Source organism: Stegostoma tigrinum, chromosome 36 (genome assembly GCF_030684315.1).
Source record: "Stegostoma tigrinum isolate sSteTig4 chromosome 36, sSteTig4.hap1, whole genome shotgun sequence".
In the NCBI taxonomy this organism is placed as follows: Eukaryota; Metazoa; Chordata; class Chondrichthyes; order Orectolobiformes; family Stegostomatidae; genus Stegostoma; species Stegostoma tigrinum.
The window spans coordinates 508,825-523,886 of record NC_081389.1 but is presented as its reverse complement, the minus strand read 5'-3'; the positions used below and the strand labels follow the sequence as shown (position 1 = coordinate 523,886).

The 15,062-nt window shown below is 41.5% G+C and overlaps 1 protein-coding gene across 1 annotated transcript in view; it reads right to left on the bottom strand.

Moving 5' to 3' along the window:
* herc1 (HECT and RLD domain containing E3 ubiquitin protein ligase family member 1) overlaps positions 1 to 15,062 on the bottom strand; it is a 339,275-nt gene that overhangs the window by 145,218 nt on the left and 178,995 nt on the right. The window contains exons 42-46 of the mRNA XM_059640184.1: positions 12,232 to 12,463; positions 11,476 to 11,600; positions 10,981 to 11,201; positions 3,214 to 3,482; positions 1,043 to 1,095 (exon numbers count right to left, since the gene is read on the bottom strand). Of these exons, the coding sequence (XP_059496167.1) occupies positions 1,043 to 1,095; positions 3,214 to 3,482; positions 10,981 to 11,201; positions 11,476 to 11,600; positions 12,232 to 12,463 (900 nt within the window). The remainder of the gene's footprint in view (positions 1 to 1,042; positions 1,096 to 3,213; positions 3,483 to 10,980; positions 11,202 to 11,475; positions 11,601 to 12,231; positions 12,464 to 15,062) is intronic.

Below are 15,062 nucleotides of genomic sequence, written 5' to 3'. Positions count from 1 at the left end.
GGGATTACAGAATTCTTTCACAAAAAGAACAGATTGTATTTCAACTAACATTGAGATCAACAGATTTTTCCTAGCCTGGAAATATGGAGCCACAAGAATGAATGGAGTTTGGATGCTGATCAACCGCAACCTACCTGAACTGCAGAACAGTTCAAAGGGCTGAATGGTATAACCCTGTTTCTTCAGTCAAAACTGGATTCCTCTCCGGCTACTGTGCATCACTAGTGCTAGTTTAGCATGGTGCACACTATATGTAATTAAAGAGACAGATAAGTGGAGAAACTCATCCGAAGCATTTAAATGGTGATCGCCATCTTCAATAAAGGAAAATCTAAACATTTCTCAACAGTATTGTTTTGGTTGAATCTCTCACTATCAATTTCCTGGGGTTGATGTTGACCAGAAAATGAACTGGACCAACCATTTCATAAGCGTTAGTACAAGCAGCTCAGGCCCTAGGCATTGTGTAATGAGTAACTCACCTTGACTCCCCAGGGCCTTTCCACCATCTAGGCACTAGTTCAGATTATGATGGAATACTCTCCACTTGCCTGGATAAACAGTTCCAAAAACATTCAACAAACTCAAGGACCATCCAGGAGAAAGCAGCCCATTGATCAGCGGTCCATCTGCGACCTTAGCCTTTCATGCCCTTCACCAGAAGTACGCCACAGCAACAGTTTGTACAATCCATTAGATGCAGTGCAGCAACTCATCAAGTTGCCTTTGGCACTGCCTTTCAACCTTGCAATCTCTGCGATTGGGAAGAACAAGGGCAGCAGATATATAAAAAAAAACACTTCTTGCAACTTTTCCCTCTGCCACTTACTAGTCTGACTTGGAACTTTGTCACTGCTGCAGCGGCTCAAAAAAGCAGGTAATGGTCACCTTTTGGGCCACTAGGAATAGGCAATAAATGCAGGCCCTGCTAGCAAATGAACTCAATGAATGAAAGAATAAAAACAAACTAAAAAAGTACTTAAATGTGTCTAATCAATTTAAATTATCATATCACTTAAATAATCAGAAATTAAGCAAATACCTTCGTATATGCTATCTTGCTTGCCTATCAGATCTGGTGCCTGGCCTTTGTATCTGAAAAATGAACAATACTTAATCATTCCAAGAACACACATCAACTTTAAACTGTAAATAAAATACTCAAGCAATTTAGTTATTTTTACCCTTTCTGTAGGGATATACTCCAGCTTCAATCTCCAGAGCTTTTCCCTCAGAAGCTGTTACTATTCTCTGGCAAACTCAGCAGTTACTCAGGTGTCAGCACACTTCCACAAGCATCAAAATGGAGAGGTGCACAGCTCGCCCGACTGTCTTGGCAATATTTCTTCAACCCTGTTCTTTGACTAAGGGAAAGGCTCTCCTGCTCTCCTTTAATTTTTATCTTTATACTCCATCAGAAGTTTCAATGAGACTCATCTTAATCTTTGGGCGAGCAGAAAGCCTCAATCATGCCTTCAGCTGACTGTTAGTTCACTCATCTTGTCAACCATGTTCTTTAGCCTGGATGGTGTGGGAATTGAGGGGATGTTGAGATTATCTAGAGGGAAGCGCTGATTGCATAAGGAAGTTGGGAGTTATTTGTGAGAATTTTTAAAAATATATTCGTTGTCTTCCAGACGTGCCTGGGAAAGACAAGTAGAGAGCGGCTGATGCCTACTCCACAGAGTTACACAACTTTTCAGAGGTCCTAAAATAACCATTAGGATCCTCATTACTGCAGGCATAGGCCCTTACATCTAAAGATGACTTGGAAAACCAAGAAAAAAAGCTCAAGCCAACATCAAGCTTGATGTGCATTCTATGTTTTATGTATTTTTTTGGAACTTGTACCTCAACTCTTCCTCTTGACTTGGACTGCTACATATCACTTGCCATGGAACACAATGACATATCACGCAGCAACTTTCAGTAACTGCTCAGTACCTAAAGGTGTGAAGTGAGTTTTTACAAAGGTTGCAGGTGTAAAACAGGAAGAAAAAATAAGTGTCAGGATCGAAATAACACTGGTGAAGCAAAGTGAGCCACAGCACAGGATGGGGTGGCATGGTGGCTTAGTGGTTAGCACTGCTGCCTCACAGCACCAGAGACCCAGGTTCGATTCCAGCCTCGGGCAACTTTCTGTGTGGACTTGGCATGCTTTCCCCATATCTGTGTTTCCTCTGGGTACTCTGGATTCCTCCCACAGTCTAAAGACATGCAGGACAGGTAGATCGGCTATGGGAAATGCAGGGGATAGGATAGGGGAGTGAGTCTGAGTGGGACTTTCTGGGCTGAATGGCCTGTTTCCACACTAAGGATTCTATAACTGCCGCTATCTTGAGCATAATTACTTCAAAAACAATTGAACCTATTTTGAAACAGAACACGAAATCCTTCTGAGAGATGCATGGTGTGTTCTGTATCTATGTCAACCAATGCTACAATGGTTTTTTTTTGCCAGCTGGAACTCATTACGTCTTCAATGAAAAGTACAAGTTTTCAATCCAGTTCAATTATTATGGGTATTGTACAAGAGATAGAGAGGAACGGAATCTGGAATATTTAAGAATAAATTTGCTCACTGGCACAATTTGCTAAAAATCAATCTTTGAAGTGCTGTTCAGAACTTGATTCATAAATTTTAAAAAAAATCAAAAGTCCATTTAAGAAAAATACTTCTAATCTGTAAAACCTTTTATGTTTTCAAAAAAGAGCATTTTTTGTAAAAACGTTTAGCACTCAACTGTAAATTTCTATAAGTTGGCACAGTTGTTCAATGTGAACTTCATGGACTGTTTGGCAGCCATTGATCGCGCACAAGAAAATACTATTTAAAAGGAACTATAACAGGTATGTTTGACTGATGCAATAAATTATCAAAATAAGCCAGGGATGAATCAAATTATAAACTCTGTTCTTCCAACAATTTCTTCAACAGAAACAATTTGAATTAATTGTACTGAAGTTGACTGACTAACATATTAACGACATGTTCCGATTTGGGGGTTGTCAAAAATTTAAATACTTGAATAAAATTTCTATCTACAACTCACATACCTCTTAATATTTATCACACAACGGAAGGGGATTTATGGAGGACATGATTTAAGAGTTTTTCTCAGAAATCATACTTATTTACACCCACATGATCATCCCTATAAGCTTGGGAGGTAAATTATGTTATATCCTCAATTACTTGAAAACTCATCTCACCTTTCTGAAACTGGGACCTTTGTCTTGATCTTCATGGCCAGATACTTGTCCCTACAGCCACTGCACAAGAGGTAGTATGGATTTCCACTCCCGCACTCACCACCAAACCAACCGTCAACGTAGGACCCATTGCTGCGATAGCCTTGACGGTTGGCACTACGCCCACAGCCTGGATGGTTTCTCTTCATGTGGTGATTAAACTGACCAACATTTGCATCACAGAGTTCACAGATGACTATTTCATCTCTTTCATCAGACTCGCAAATATGCTGCAGACATGTGATGTAACAAATATGACAAATCAGTATGGGCTGAAATATTTACAAAGATAATTAATACACCAGGATTAAAAGTAACCCATAACCAAGTGCAAAAAAAGGAGCAAAAGCAACATGTTAGTAACTGGAATAAAGTACCCTTGTTATTTGAACAATACTCACAATCCAAATACCCCAAGAGTAAGATTTAGTTCAAATGATTCTGAAGAAACTGACTGCTCATCACACATTAATATTATCAACTGCATGTTAAGTGGCTGAATAAGGAGCTGGATCTTTAACTTTTCAAGTTAAAAACACAGAAATTCTAGTTTGTTGCAGGATCACATGAGATAGTAGGGTGTGGGGGTGGAATGAATAATAATTTCATGAATGTAAGCCTGATTAAATGTGCATTTTGTATCTTAAATTAAGTTCTTGATCGATTGTTTTGTAACCATTATTACTGAGGCTACAGTTCAAAAGACTGCAAAGAAACACCAGTAGAATAAGTAGAACACTACGAACCTCTGATAGTCACCTGTGCATCATCTTAATAAAATAGCAGCAATTTAGAATGCACAAAACCATCTACTTATCCATGGGCAATATATTGACACCATTTGGTGTAGTTGGAAACAAAGTAAAAGAGTGATGTTCAAAATTACTTTGTTAGAGAGCTAGAAACTAGAGTCCCATAAACATTCCCATCACAAAGGATGATCTACTTCTCTTTGCTGTAGTAAAATATAGGGCAATAGGACAACAGGCCCCTGTCTGAATCTCCAAGCGATCAAAATCATCAAATGTGGCCTTTCCAGTTCACTGATCTGAAAATCAAACTAAAGTCAGTAACAACAATGCTAAATCATTTTTAAAAATACCAGAGATTCAAAGATACTCAGTTTCAGATGAAATGATTTGAGGAACTTGGGAAAAGGTGATAAGACAACAAAACTTTTTGCATTACATTCATCAGGATTAGGATACAAGAAATATGTTTTACAGAAGACAGTATGTTTATAGAATCCTGACAGGCCAATCGACCCAACAAGTTTACATGACCCCTCCGAAGAGCATCCCATCCAGACCCATTGCACTACCCCTGCATTTTCCCATGTCTAACCCACCTAACCCAAGCTTCCCTGGGCACTATGGGAAATTCAGCACGGCCAATGCACACATACCCTGCATATCTTTCTGATCTTGGAAGCTAAACAGACTCAGGCCTTAGACTTAGTACTTGGATGGGAGACTGCCTGGTGCCAGGTGCAGTAGGTACAGGGTGGCACGATGTCTCAGTGGTGAGCACTGTTGCTTCACAACGCCAGGGACCTGACTTTCGGATGACTGTCTGTGTGGAGTTTGCACGTTCTCCCCATGTCTGCGTGGGCTTCCTCTGAATGCTCTGGTTTCCTCTCAAAATTCAAACATGTGCAGGTTAGGTAGATTGACCTTGCTAAATTGCCTGTAGGAAGGTGCAGTTTAGGTGGTTTATAGGGGGATGGGTCTGGGTGCGATGCTCCAAGGGGTGGTGTGGACTTGTTGGGCCAAAGGGACTGTTTCCACACTGTAGGGATTCTATGATTCTATCTTTGGATTGTGGGAGGAAACCGAAGCATCCAGAAGAAACCCACGCAGAACCGGATGATTGTGCAAACTCCACACGCAGTGTCCTGAGGGTGGAACTGAACCCGGGTCCCTGGCACTGTGAGCCACCATGCCGCTAAAAAAGGACAACATGATTATAGGCTGTTGATTGGCTGAACCACAGGTGACATGAAAGTGTAGCAGGAATCATTAACAGATAAACTTTCCCAAATCAGGCAGATAAACTATGATTGGTGGTGCCAATGGGAAGACTGGCAAACGCCAAGACTTCTTTTCTTCACCAACGAGAAAGGTGTAACATGTGTATGCATCATTTAATAAAGGATCCTCAAAACCAGATTCACATTAAATAATTGAGACTGTGCCAAGAATTACAATGGAAACCAATGTATGGTGGTCAGTCAGGTTCACAATTTATGCATGCTTGCAGTCATGTGTATTCAGAAACAGGACTGTATTTTGTGCAGTTCATGACCAATTAGTGACCATGCGATTGGTTGAAATCAGTACAACAGATCTGACTTAACTCATATCATCTCAGCGGCTGCCCTGATTCCTAAAATTTAACAGTAACCATACTTCAAAAGTACTTAATTTCCCAAGAAACTTTTTGGGATGATTTAAGGTCAACGAACAACTACATAAACCCAAGTTATTTTCATCACTGACGTGGTGGCTTCCCAAGAGTTAATAAAGATAGATTCTATTCATATGGCATGTGGATGCTGTTTTTAAAATGATAATTAACGACCAAAGGATATTTCCACCAGGGGCCATAATAGATACGATAATCTCGACAGTAATAATAAAGAACTGGAGGGGGCAGAAGAGGGAGATCTGGTATTGAGATCAGGTCTCCATTTCAGATACAATGATCAGAAACTGCTGCTTTTGTACATTGAGCAGTAAAATTACAGCAGAAGCATTTTACATTTGGCACAATGGCAAATCAGAAAGCTTTGGTCATTTTACTCAACTTAAAAAAAACTTGCTTACATGTGACAGAATGAGCCTGACTACTTTTGCAGGTACACATAACCTGATGGAGTGATTCTGCCATTTTGCTTTTGTTTCTTTCTATTTGAATGTTTTAGAATAAAAGAAATTTGCCTTTCTACAAACAGAAACAAACTGCTACGAAGTGTACAGACTTGAGCAACTTTATAAGCAGATCGTCATGTCTCAATTCTCTTGGCTGAAAAATATAAACTAATTTTCAAGAAACAAATCTCGGGCAAAAAGAACTTCAGATAGCCAAAGTGTGTTGAGTAGTTGGTTCTTCTACTGAGAAATTCTAAGCCATAGAATCCCTCCTGCTTTGTTGCTATAACTAGAATTATGGAACAATGGGCAACATTGGTAAAAGAGTTTGGAATTTCTGGCACTTTAAATTATTCTCCAAAATAAAATCAATTCAAACATAAATTTTTGGAAATTTTATCACTTTCTGAAACTGAATTTTTAAAAACATTTGTTCAGGAATGTGCGTATCACTTGCTAAGTGAGCATATAAATTACCCATCCCTGACTGCTCAGAGGGAACAAGAGTCAACCACATATTCCAGTGGATCTGGTGTCACACATAGACCACAGCAATTAAGGACAGCTGTTTAATTTCCCAAGGATATCAGCCAATTTTTTTTGCCCAAACGATAAAGGGAAGCGATGGTCTAGTCGTATTATTGCTAGACTATTAATAACCCAAGCTACAGATCTACTCCAAAACCTTATTAATGTTCTGGTGACCCAGGTTTGAATCCTGCCATGGCAAATAATGGAATGTGAATTGATTTTATTTATTAACCATGAAACTGTTGTTGATTGTCAGAAAAAAATTCATCCTGTTCACTAGTGTCCTCAACGGAAGGAAAATTAGCCATCCTCATATTGGCAGTCCTCAACATTGACTCCTGACCCATGAAGTCTCATGGCTTCAAGTTAAACATGGGCAAGGAAAAAACCCTCCTGATGATTACCGCAGACTGTTGATGAATTAGCATTCCGCCATTTTGAATAACACTTGGGGGAAATACTGAGGGTAGCAAGGGCACAAAATGTACTCTGGAGGGGGATTTTAATGTCCACCACCAAGAATGGCTCAGCAGCAACATTACTGATTGAACTGGATGGGTCCATGAAATAGCTGCACAGAAACCAGGGTCATCCTTTGTTTACTAGTGCACAATATAGGGGCTGTGGTCAGCCAAGGTTTTCCTGATTGGCCCTGGTTAACAACTCCAACCAACGATCTCGAACTTAATGAGAAGCACCTGGTTCCAATCACTGTAGCCCTAAAGCACAAACTGCTTGACTGAGTCTGAAAGAGGGAAAAACATACTTGGCTTTATTCTGTTCAACCTGCCGGTTGAAGATCTCTCCATGACAGCATAGGTAAGAGTGACCAGCACGCATTCCTTGTGAGATGAAGTCCTGCCTTCACATTGAAAATAACCTCCATCGTGTTGTTTGGCAATATCACCACGAGAAATATGACAAACTTCAGAAAGATCTAGCAACTCAAGGGTGTGCATCCATGAGGCACTGTCGGCCAACAGCAGAATTGTATATCAGCATGTTCTACAATGCCACGGCTCAGCATATCTCCCATGCAATCATTACCATCATGCCATGGGGTCAACCCTGATTCAATGAAGTGTACAGGAGGGCATGCCAGGAACAGTACCAGGCATACCTGAAAATGAGGTGACAACCTGGTTAAAACAGGGCCATTGCATGCCAAACAGCCGAAGCAACAAGACAGAGTCAAACAATATCACAGCCAAGAGAACAGATATAAGCTCTGTAGTCCAGCCACATTTACTCAGGAATGGTGGAGGAAAATAAAATGACTCACTGGAGGAGCAGAATCCACAAATATGCCATCCTCAATGATGGAAGATCCCAACACAATAGTGCAAAAGATAACACCGAAGCATTTGCAGCAGCCTTCACTTAGAAATGCCAAGTGGATGATCTATCGCAGTTACTCCAGTAGTCCCCAGCATTACAGATACCAGTCTGCAACTAATTTGATTCAGTCCACGCGATATCAAGAAACAGTTGGAAACACTGGATACGGAGAAGGCTACAGGCCCTGACAACATTCGGAAAACACTTTCTCCAGAACTTGTCGTTTCCCCTAACGGAGCACTTCCAGTACAGCTATAACACTGGCATTTACCCGACAATGTAGGAAACTGCCCAGGTATGTCCTGCATAGAAAAGGCTGGACAAATCTAACCCAGCCAATTGATTACTTATGATTGAGAGCAGACTATTAAGGTAAGTGATGGAAGCGGTCATCAACAGTGCTAACAAGCAGCATCTGCTCAGCACTGTTGAGTGATGCCTCATTTGGGTCTTTCCAGCACCACTCAGCCCTGACCTCTTACAACCTTGCTTCAAATGTAGTTAAAATAACTAAATTTGAGAGGCGAGTTTGAGAATAACAGCCCTTGACATCAAGTTTATATTCGACCGAATGTGGCAACAACAAGCCCTAGCAAAACTGGAATCAATAGGTATTGGGGGCAAAATCTCTGCTGATTAGAGTCATACCTGGCACATAGGAAGATAGCTGCGGTTGTTGGATGCCAGGCTCTACAGCTCTAGGACATTTCTGTACAAGTTCCTCAGGATAGGGTCTGAGGCCAATCTTCAGCATCTTGATCAACAAACTTCCCTCCATTGTGAGGTCAAAAGTGGGAATACTGGCTGATCATTGCACTCTGTTCAGCAGTGTTTGTGACTACTCAGGTACTAAAACAGTCTATGTTCAAGTACAACAAGATCTGGACAATATCCAGGCATTGGCTGACAATGACAAGTAACATTCACAGCATACAAATGCCAGGCTATGACCATCACCAATAACAGACAGACAATCTAACCACTGCCCATTTACATTCAATGGTGTTGCCAACAAATATCCCACTACTAACTTCTTGGGTGTTAGCACCAACCAGAAATTCAACTGGACTTGCTACATCAACACAGTGGTTACAAAAGCAGGTCAGAGGATACTGCAGCAAGTAACACCTCCTGACTGCCCAAAGCCTGTCCACCAACGACAAGGCACAAATCACAAGTGTGCTGGAACACTTCTTTACCTGGATAGGTGCCGCTCCAAAAACAAAGAAGAAGCTTGATACTAGACAAGACAAAACAACCTGATTGATTGGCAGTACATCCATAAACATTCACTGGTTCCATCACAGATGCTCAGTATACATTGCTGCTATCTACAAGATGCACTGCAGAAATTCAAAGATCCTCAGTCAGCAACCTCCAAACCCACAACCACTTCAGTCAATGAAAGCAAGCATGCAGGTACAGCAGACAGTGAAGAAAGCTAATAGCATGTTTGCCTTCATCACAAGAGGAATTGAGTATAGGAGCAAAGAGGTCCTTCTGCAGCTGTATAGGGCCCTGGTGAGACCGCACCTGGAGTACTGTGTGCAGTTTTAGTCTCCAAATTTGAGGAAGGACATTCTTGCTATTCAGTGAGTGCAGCGTAGGTTAACGAGGTCAATTCCCAGAATAGCGGGACTATATGTTGAATGATTGGAGCGACTGGGCTTGTACACGCTTGAGTTTAGAAGGATGAGAGAGGATCTGATTGAGGCGTATAAGATTAAGGGATTGGACACTCTGGAGGCAGGAGCATGTTGCCGCTGATGGATGAGTCCAGAACCAGAGGACAGTTTAAAAATAAGGGGTAGGCCATTTAGAACAGAGTTCAGGAAAAACCTCTTCACCCAGAGAGTGGTGGATATATGGAACGCTCTGCCTCAGAAGGCAGTGGAGGCCAACTCTCTGGATACTTTTAAGAAAGAGATAGATAGAGCTCTTAAAGATAGAGGAATCAAGGGTTATGGGGATAAGGCAGGAACAGGATACAGATTGTGGATGATCAGCCATGATCATAATGAATGGTGGTGCTGGCTTGAAGGGCCGAATGGCCTACTCCAGCACCTATTGTCTATTGTCCATCGAGAAGGACAAGGGAGCTGACACATGGGAATACCACCACATGGAAGCTCCCATCCAACCACTCACCACCCTCACTTGGAAAGCAATTACTAATCCTTCACTATCACTGGGTTAAATCCTGGAATTCCCTCCTGAATGGCATTGAGAGTCAACTCACAGGATTACAGTGATTCAGGAAGGTTGGTCACCACCAACTTATCAAGGGCAACTAGGGACAGGCAATAATGTAAGCATCACTGACTAACATCTTACAAATTAATTAAAAGAAAGTTCTGAAGGGACTTTTAACTAAAAGTAGCTGCCTATACTTCCTCAACTGCTGGCTGCCAAATCAGCACACCCTCACAAAACAAATCCACACTACTAACCCCAACTTTGGGCTTTTGGTTCCACTTGAAAAAGCGTGGACATTGATTGATATTTTCTAATAATTCTGTTCAGAGGCATGACTACACACTTATGGAGCAGGTGGGACATGGATTAAGGCCTTCTGGCTCAGGGATAGAACCAGTTAGTGACTGAATATAATCTGATGCTATTTCAATTTTATAGCTCCTTATATGTTTCTAAGTGTGTCTGTACTGTCAGTTTGCCCCACATCTAGGAAGTGTGTGTGAAATCCATCTTTTGGAGGTTTACTTTACCACTATAGGTGCAATCCATGTCACTGTCCATAAAAAAAAGAGAAGAAAATACCCAGTATTTAAAAACGGGAAAATGGAAATAATCCGTTTATAGACACGTGGTGAGAACAAGGATAGAGACTTGCTATAAAACTGAGCTTCTGTCTGTGATGCACAAAAGTTGCAAATAGGATCAACAAGTGCCAAACAATACACCATAGTGAAAGCAAAGTTGGAGCATAAACTTAAAATAAGCAAAAGCAGCACAAGCTGCAACCACACACCCATGTTGGCCAGTCCAGTACCTCTGGAATCCACATTCCCAACATATCACTATCACTTGCAAAGTCCTGACCAAACATGGCTTCCATTGCTTCATCATCCAGGTCAATCTCCAATTCTTCATCGAGGTTAAAGTCATAGAGGGCAGCTGGGTCTTGTGGCATTGACATCCCCTCTCGCCGGCTTTGGTTTCGATGAGCCTGAACTGAACGGTACAATCCTGCTGCAATTTTAAAGTGAAAAGTGCTTTATCAAATTATTACACACCTATGCAATGTGAATAACAAATAATTGATTCACAAACAAAATTCCATAAAAACAGGTATTTGTTTTACCTTGGTTTTCAAATGCAATTCAAACAATCTGACTGTACTCTACACTTCAACTTTTCTAGATTAACTCATGATTAAGTCAGCTTTCCTCACAAAGGGGGTTAACCAAGCACAGACAAATTTTCTGCTTAAGGTGAAAAATTGGTGCAAGAATGTTTGAATCACCTGCACGTGCTAATAGAGTTCGAGCTGCAACCTCAAACTTTTGCCTCCTAGTTACAGTTGAACGGTTTCTGGAAGAAGCTGCATTGGTAGATGAACCATTTTCTTCTTGATCCAATTGATTTGGGCTGTAAAAAACATGAAACATAACTCACCGGAAGTCTAAACATTTAAACAAAAATAGCCAACAATTACAGTGAACCAAAGCTATGTTTCTTTTAGCATAACATATCAAAGTTCAGCAAGATTCCATCAAAAATGTCTCCTGCAGGATTTACTTTTTGCATCCAATTATTTTATATAAGTAAACGCAGTGTAAAATCATTGCCAAAAAACAACACTCAACTTGTTCGATATGTCAAATAAGGCTTTATCATTCTCTCAACTGCCAGTCTGGTATTGTAATTGGTCATGACAAAGGCCGAAAGAATGACTGGTTTTATCCTATGGTTGAGCACGCTTTAAGGTTTCGAAAGCCAGCTCTTTAGTCCAATGTTCTTATGCATACCTCTACAATATTGTTGAATTTTTATGCTGAGAAGAATAAACATTGTATTATGAATTTGGGTTACACAATGCAAACTTTGGTAGATGTTAGGCACAGTATGCTGTCTGAATATTGAGGCTTATCGTTTCTCGAAGGGAACACTTTTAAGGTGTCAAATGCTCTTGTCAGGGCAACTTTTACAAGACAACCATAAAATTGTCCAATTCAAGTTTTTAAAATTACTAACAAAATATCAAAAGTCACAAACATACCTTTCATTGAACCCTTCCTCCACCTCTGTGGCATCAACAGAAGGTATTTCTCCAGGCGACTGGAAGTAGCCCTGATCCCTGGACTTATCACCACTGCCCGTAGCAGTTGCCCCATGGCATGAATCTGAAGTGACTGCGGACTGTGGCTCGTTATCTACTTCTGTACTTGGGTGTTCTATCATCCACATTGCCAAAACTGTGATGTTCTGGGCATCTGCTTCTCCTCTGGCACCTAATACAGTTTTTATATCAAAACACAGAACTTAGAATTTAAAAAAAACAACTCTTCTAAAAAGCATAGTAAGCTCAAAACCTTGTTACTTAATAGATTAGATTCCCAGTGTGGAAGCAGGCCCTTTGGCCCAACAAGTCCACACTGCCCCTTGGAGCATCCCACCCAGACCTATCCCCCTAGAACCCACACACCCCTGAACACTACGGGCAATTTAGCATGGCCTATCCACCTAGCCTGCACACCTTTGCACCGTGGGAGGAAATCATTGCATCCGGAGGAAACCCACTCAGACAGGGGGAGATTGTGCAAACTCCGCACAGTCACTCAAGGCTAGAATCGAACGCTCTGGTCCCTGGCACTGTGGTGCTGCAGTGCTAACCACTGAGTAACCGTGCCGCCTGGGAATAATAATCTATTTTTGCATGATAATCCAATGCTGTCAAGAGAAATCTGATAACTATTAGTTAAAGGAATATGCAACATATCTCCTATGTAAGGCCTCTCGGGGTCCGTGTCCACAGAGCCCTCAAAGGTTTACAAGGATGTTACCAAGACTGGAAGTTTTCAGTTATGAGAATGTTTTTCCCTGGCATGCAGGAGGCTGAGGAGTTATCTTACAGGAGTTGAAAAAATCATGAAAAATATAGACCATGGAACTCAGAACACTACAGCGCAGTACAGGCCCTTCAGCCCTTGATGTTTCGCCAACCTGTGAAACCAATCTGAAGCCCATCTAACCTACACTATTCTATTATCATCCATATGTTTATCCAATGACCATTTAAATGCTCTCAAACTTGGTGAGTCTACTACTCTTGCAGGCAGGGCATTCCACGCCCTTACTACTCTGAGTTGAGCACCTACCTCTGGCTTCTGTCCTACATTTATCACCCCTCAATTTAAAGCTACGTCCCCTTGAGTTAGCCATCACCATCCGAGGAAAAAGGCTCTCACTGTTCACCCTATCTAATCCTCTGATCACTGTATGTCTCTATTAAGTCACCTCAAACTACTTTAACGAAAACAGCCTCAAGTCCCTCAGCCTTTCCTCATAAGACCTTCCCTCCATACCAGGCAAACATCCTGGTAAATCTCCTCTGCTGTAAATCTCCTCTGCACCTTTTCCAATGCTTCTACATCCTTCCTATAATGCAGCGATCAGAACTGCACGCAATACTCCAAGTGCGGCCGCACCAGAGTTTTGTACAGCTGCAGCACGACCTCATGGCTCCTAAACAATCCCTCTACCAATAAAACCTAACACACCATACGCCTTCGTAACAACCCTATCAACCTGGGTGGCGACTTTCAAGGATCTACGTACATGGGCACTGAGATTTCTCTGCTCATCCACACTACCAAGAATCTTACCATTAACCCAGTAGTCTGCATTCCTGTTACTCCTTCCAAATCACCTCACACTTTACTGTATTAAGATCCATTTGCCATCTCTCAGCCCAGCTCTGCAGCTTATCTATGTCCCTCTGTAACTTGCAACATCCTTCCGCATAGTCCACAACTCCACCGATTTTAGTGTCATCTGCAAATTTACTACCCCATCCTTCCACGCCCTCATCCAGGTGATTTATAAAATGACAAACAGCAGTGGCCCCAAAACAGATCCTTGCAGTATACCACTAGTAACTACACTCCACAATGAACATTTACCATCAACCACCACCCTCTGTCTTCTTTCAAGTAGCCAATTTTTGATCCAAAACTCTAAATCACTCAATCCCATGAGTCCGTATTTTTATGCAATAGCCTACCATGGGAAACCTTATCAAACGCTTTACTGAAACCCATATACACCACATCAACCGCTTTACCCTCATCCACCTGTTTGGTCACCTTCTCAAAGATCTCACTAAGTTTTGTGAGGCACAACCTACCCTTCACAAAACCGTGTTGACTATCCCTAATCAAATTATTCCTTTCTAGATTATTTTAAAATTCTCTCTTATAATCCTTTCCAACACTTTACCCATAACCAAAGTAAGGCTCACTGCTTTATAATTACCAGGGTTATCCCTCTTCGCCTTCTTGGACAAGGGGACAACATTTGCTATCCTCCAGTCTTCTGGCACTATTCCTGAACATAATGAGGACATAAAGATCAAAGCCAAAGGGTCTGCAATCTCCTCCCTAGCTTCCCAGAGAATTGTAGGATACATCTCATCTGGCCCAGGGGACTTACCTATTTTCACACTTTCCAGAATTGTTAACACCTCCTCCTCAAGAACCTTAATCCTGTCTAGTCTAATAGCCTGTATCTCAGTATCCCCCTCGACAACATTGTCTTTTTCCCATGTGAATACTGACTAAAAGTATTTATTTAGCACTTTCCCTATCTCTTCAGGCTCCAAGCACAACTTCCCATTACTGTCCTTGACTGGCCCTAATTTTACTCTCGTCATTCTTCTGTTCCTATAGAAAGCTTTAGATTTTCCCTTGATCCTACCCGCCAAAGACTTCTCATGTCCCCTCTGGCTCTTCTTAGCGCTCTCTCTAGGTCCTTCCTGGCTAAGTAGTAATTCTCAAGCACCCTAACTGAGCCTTCACACCTCATCTTTACATAAGCCTCCCTCTTCTTCTT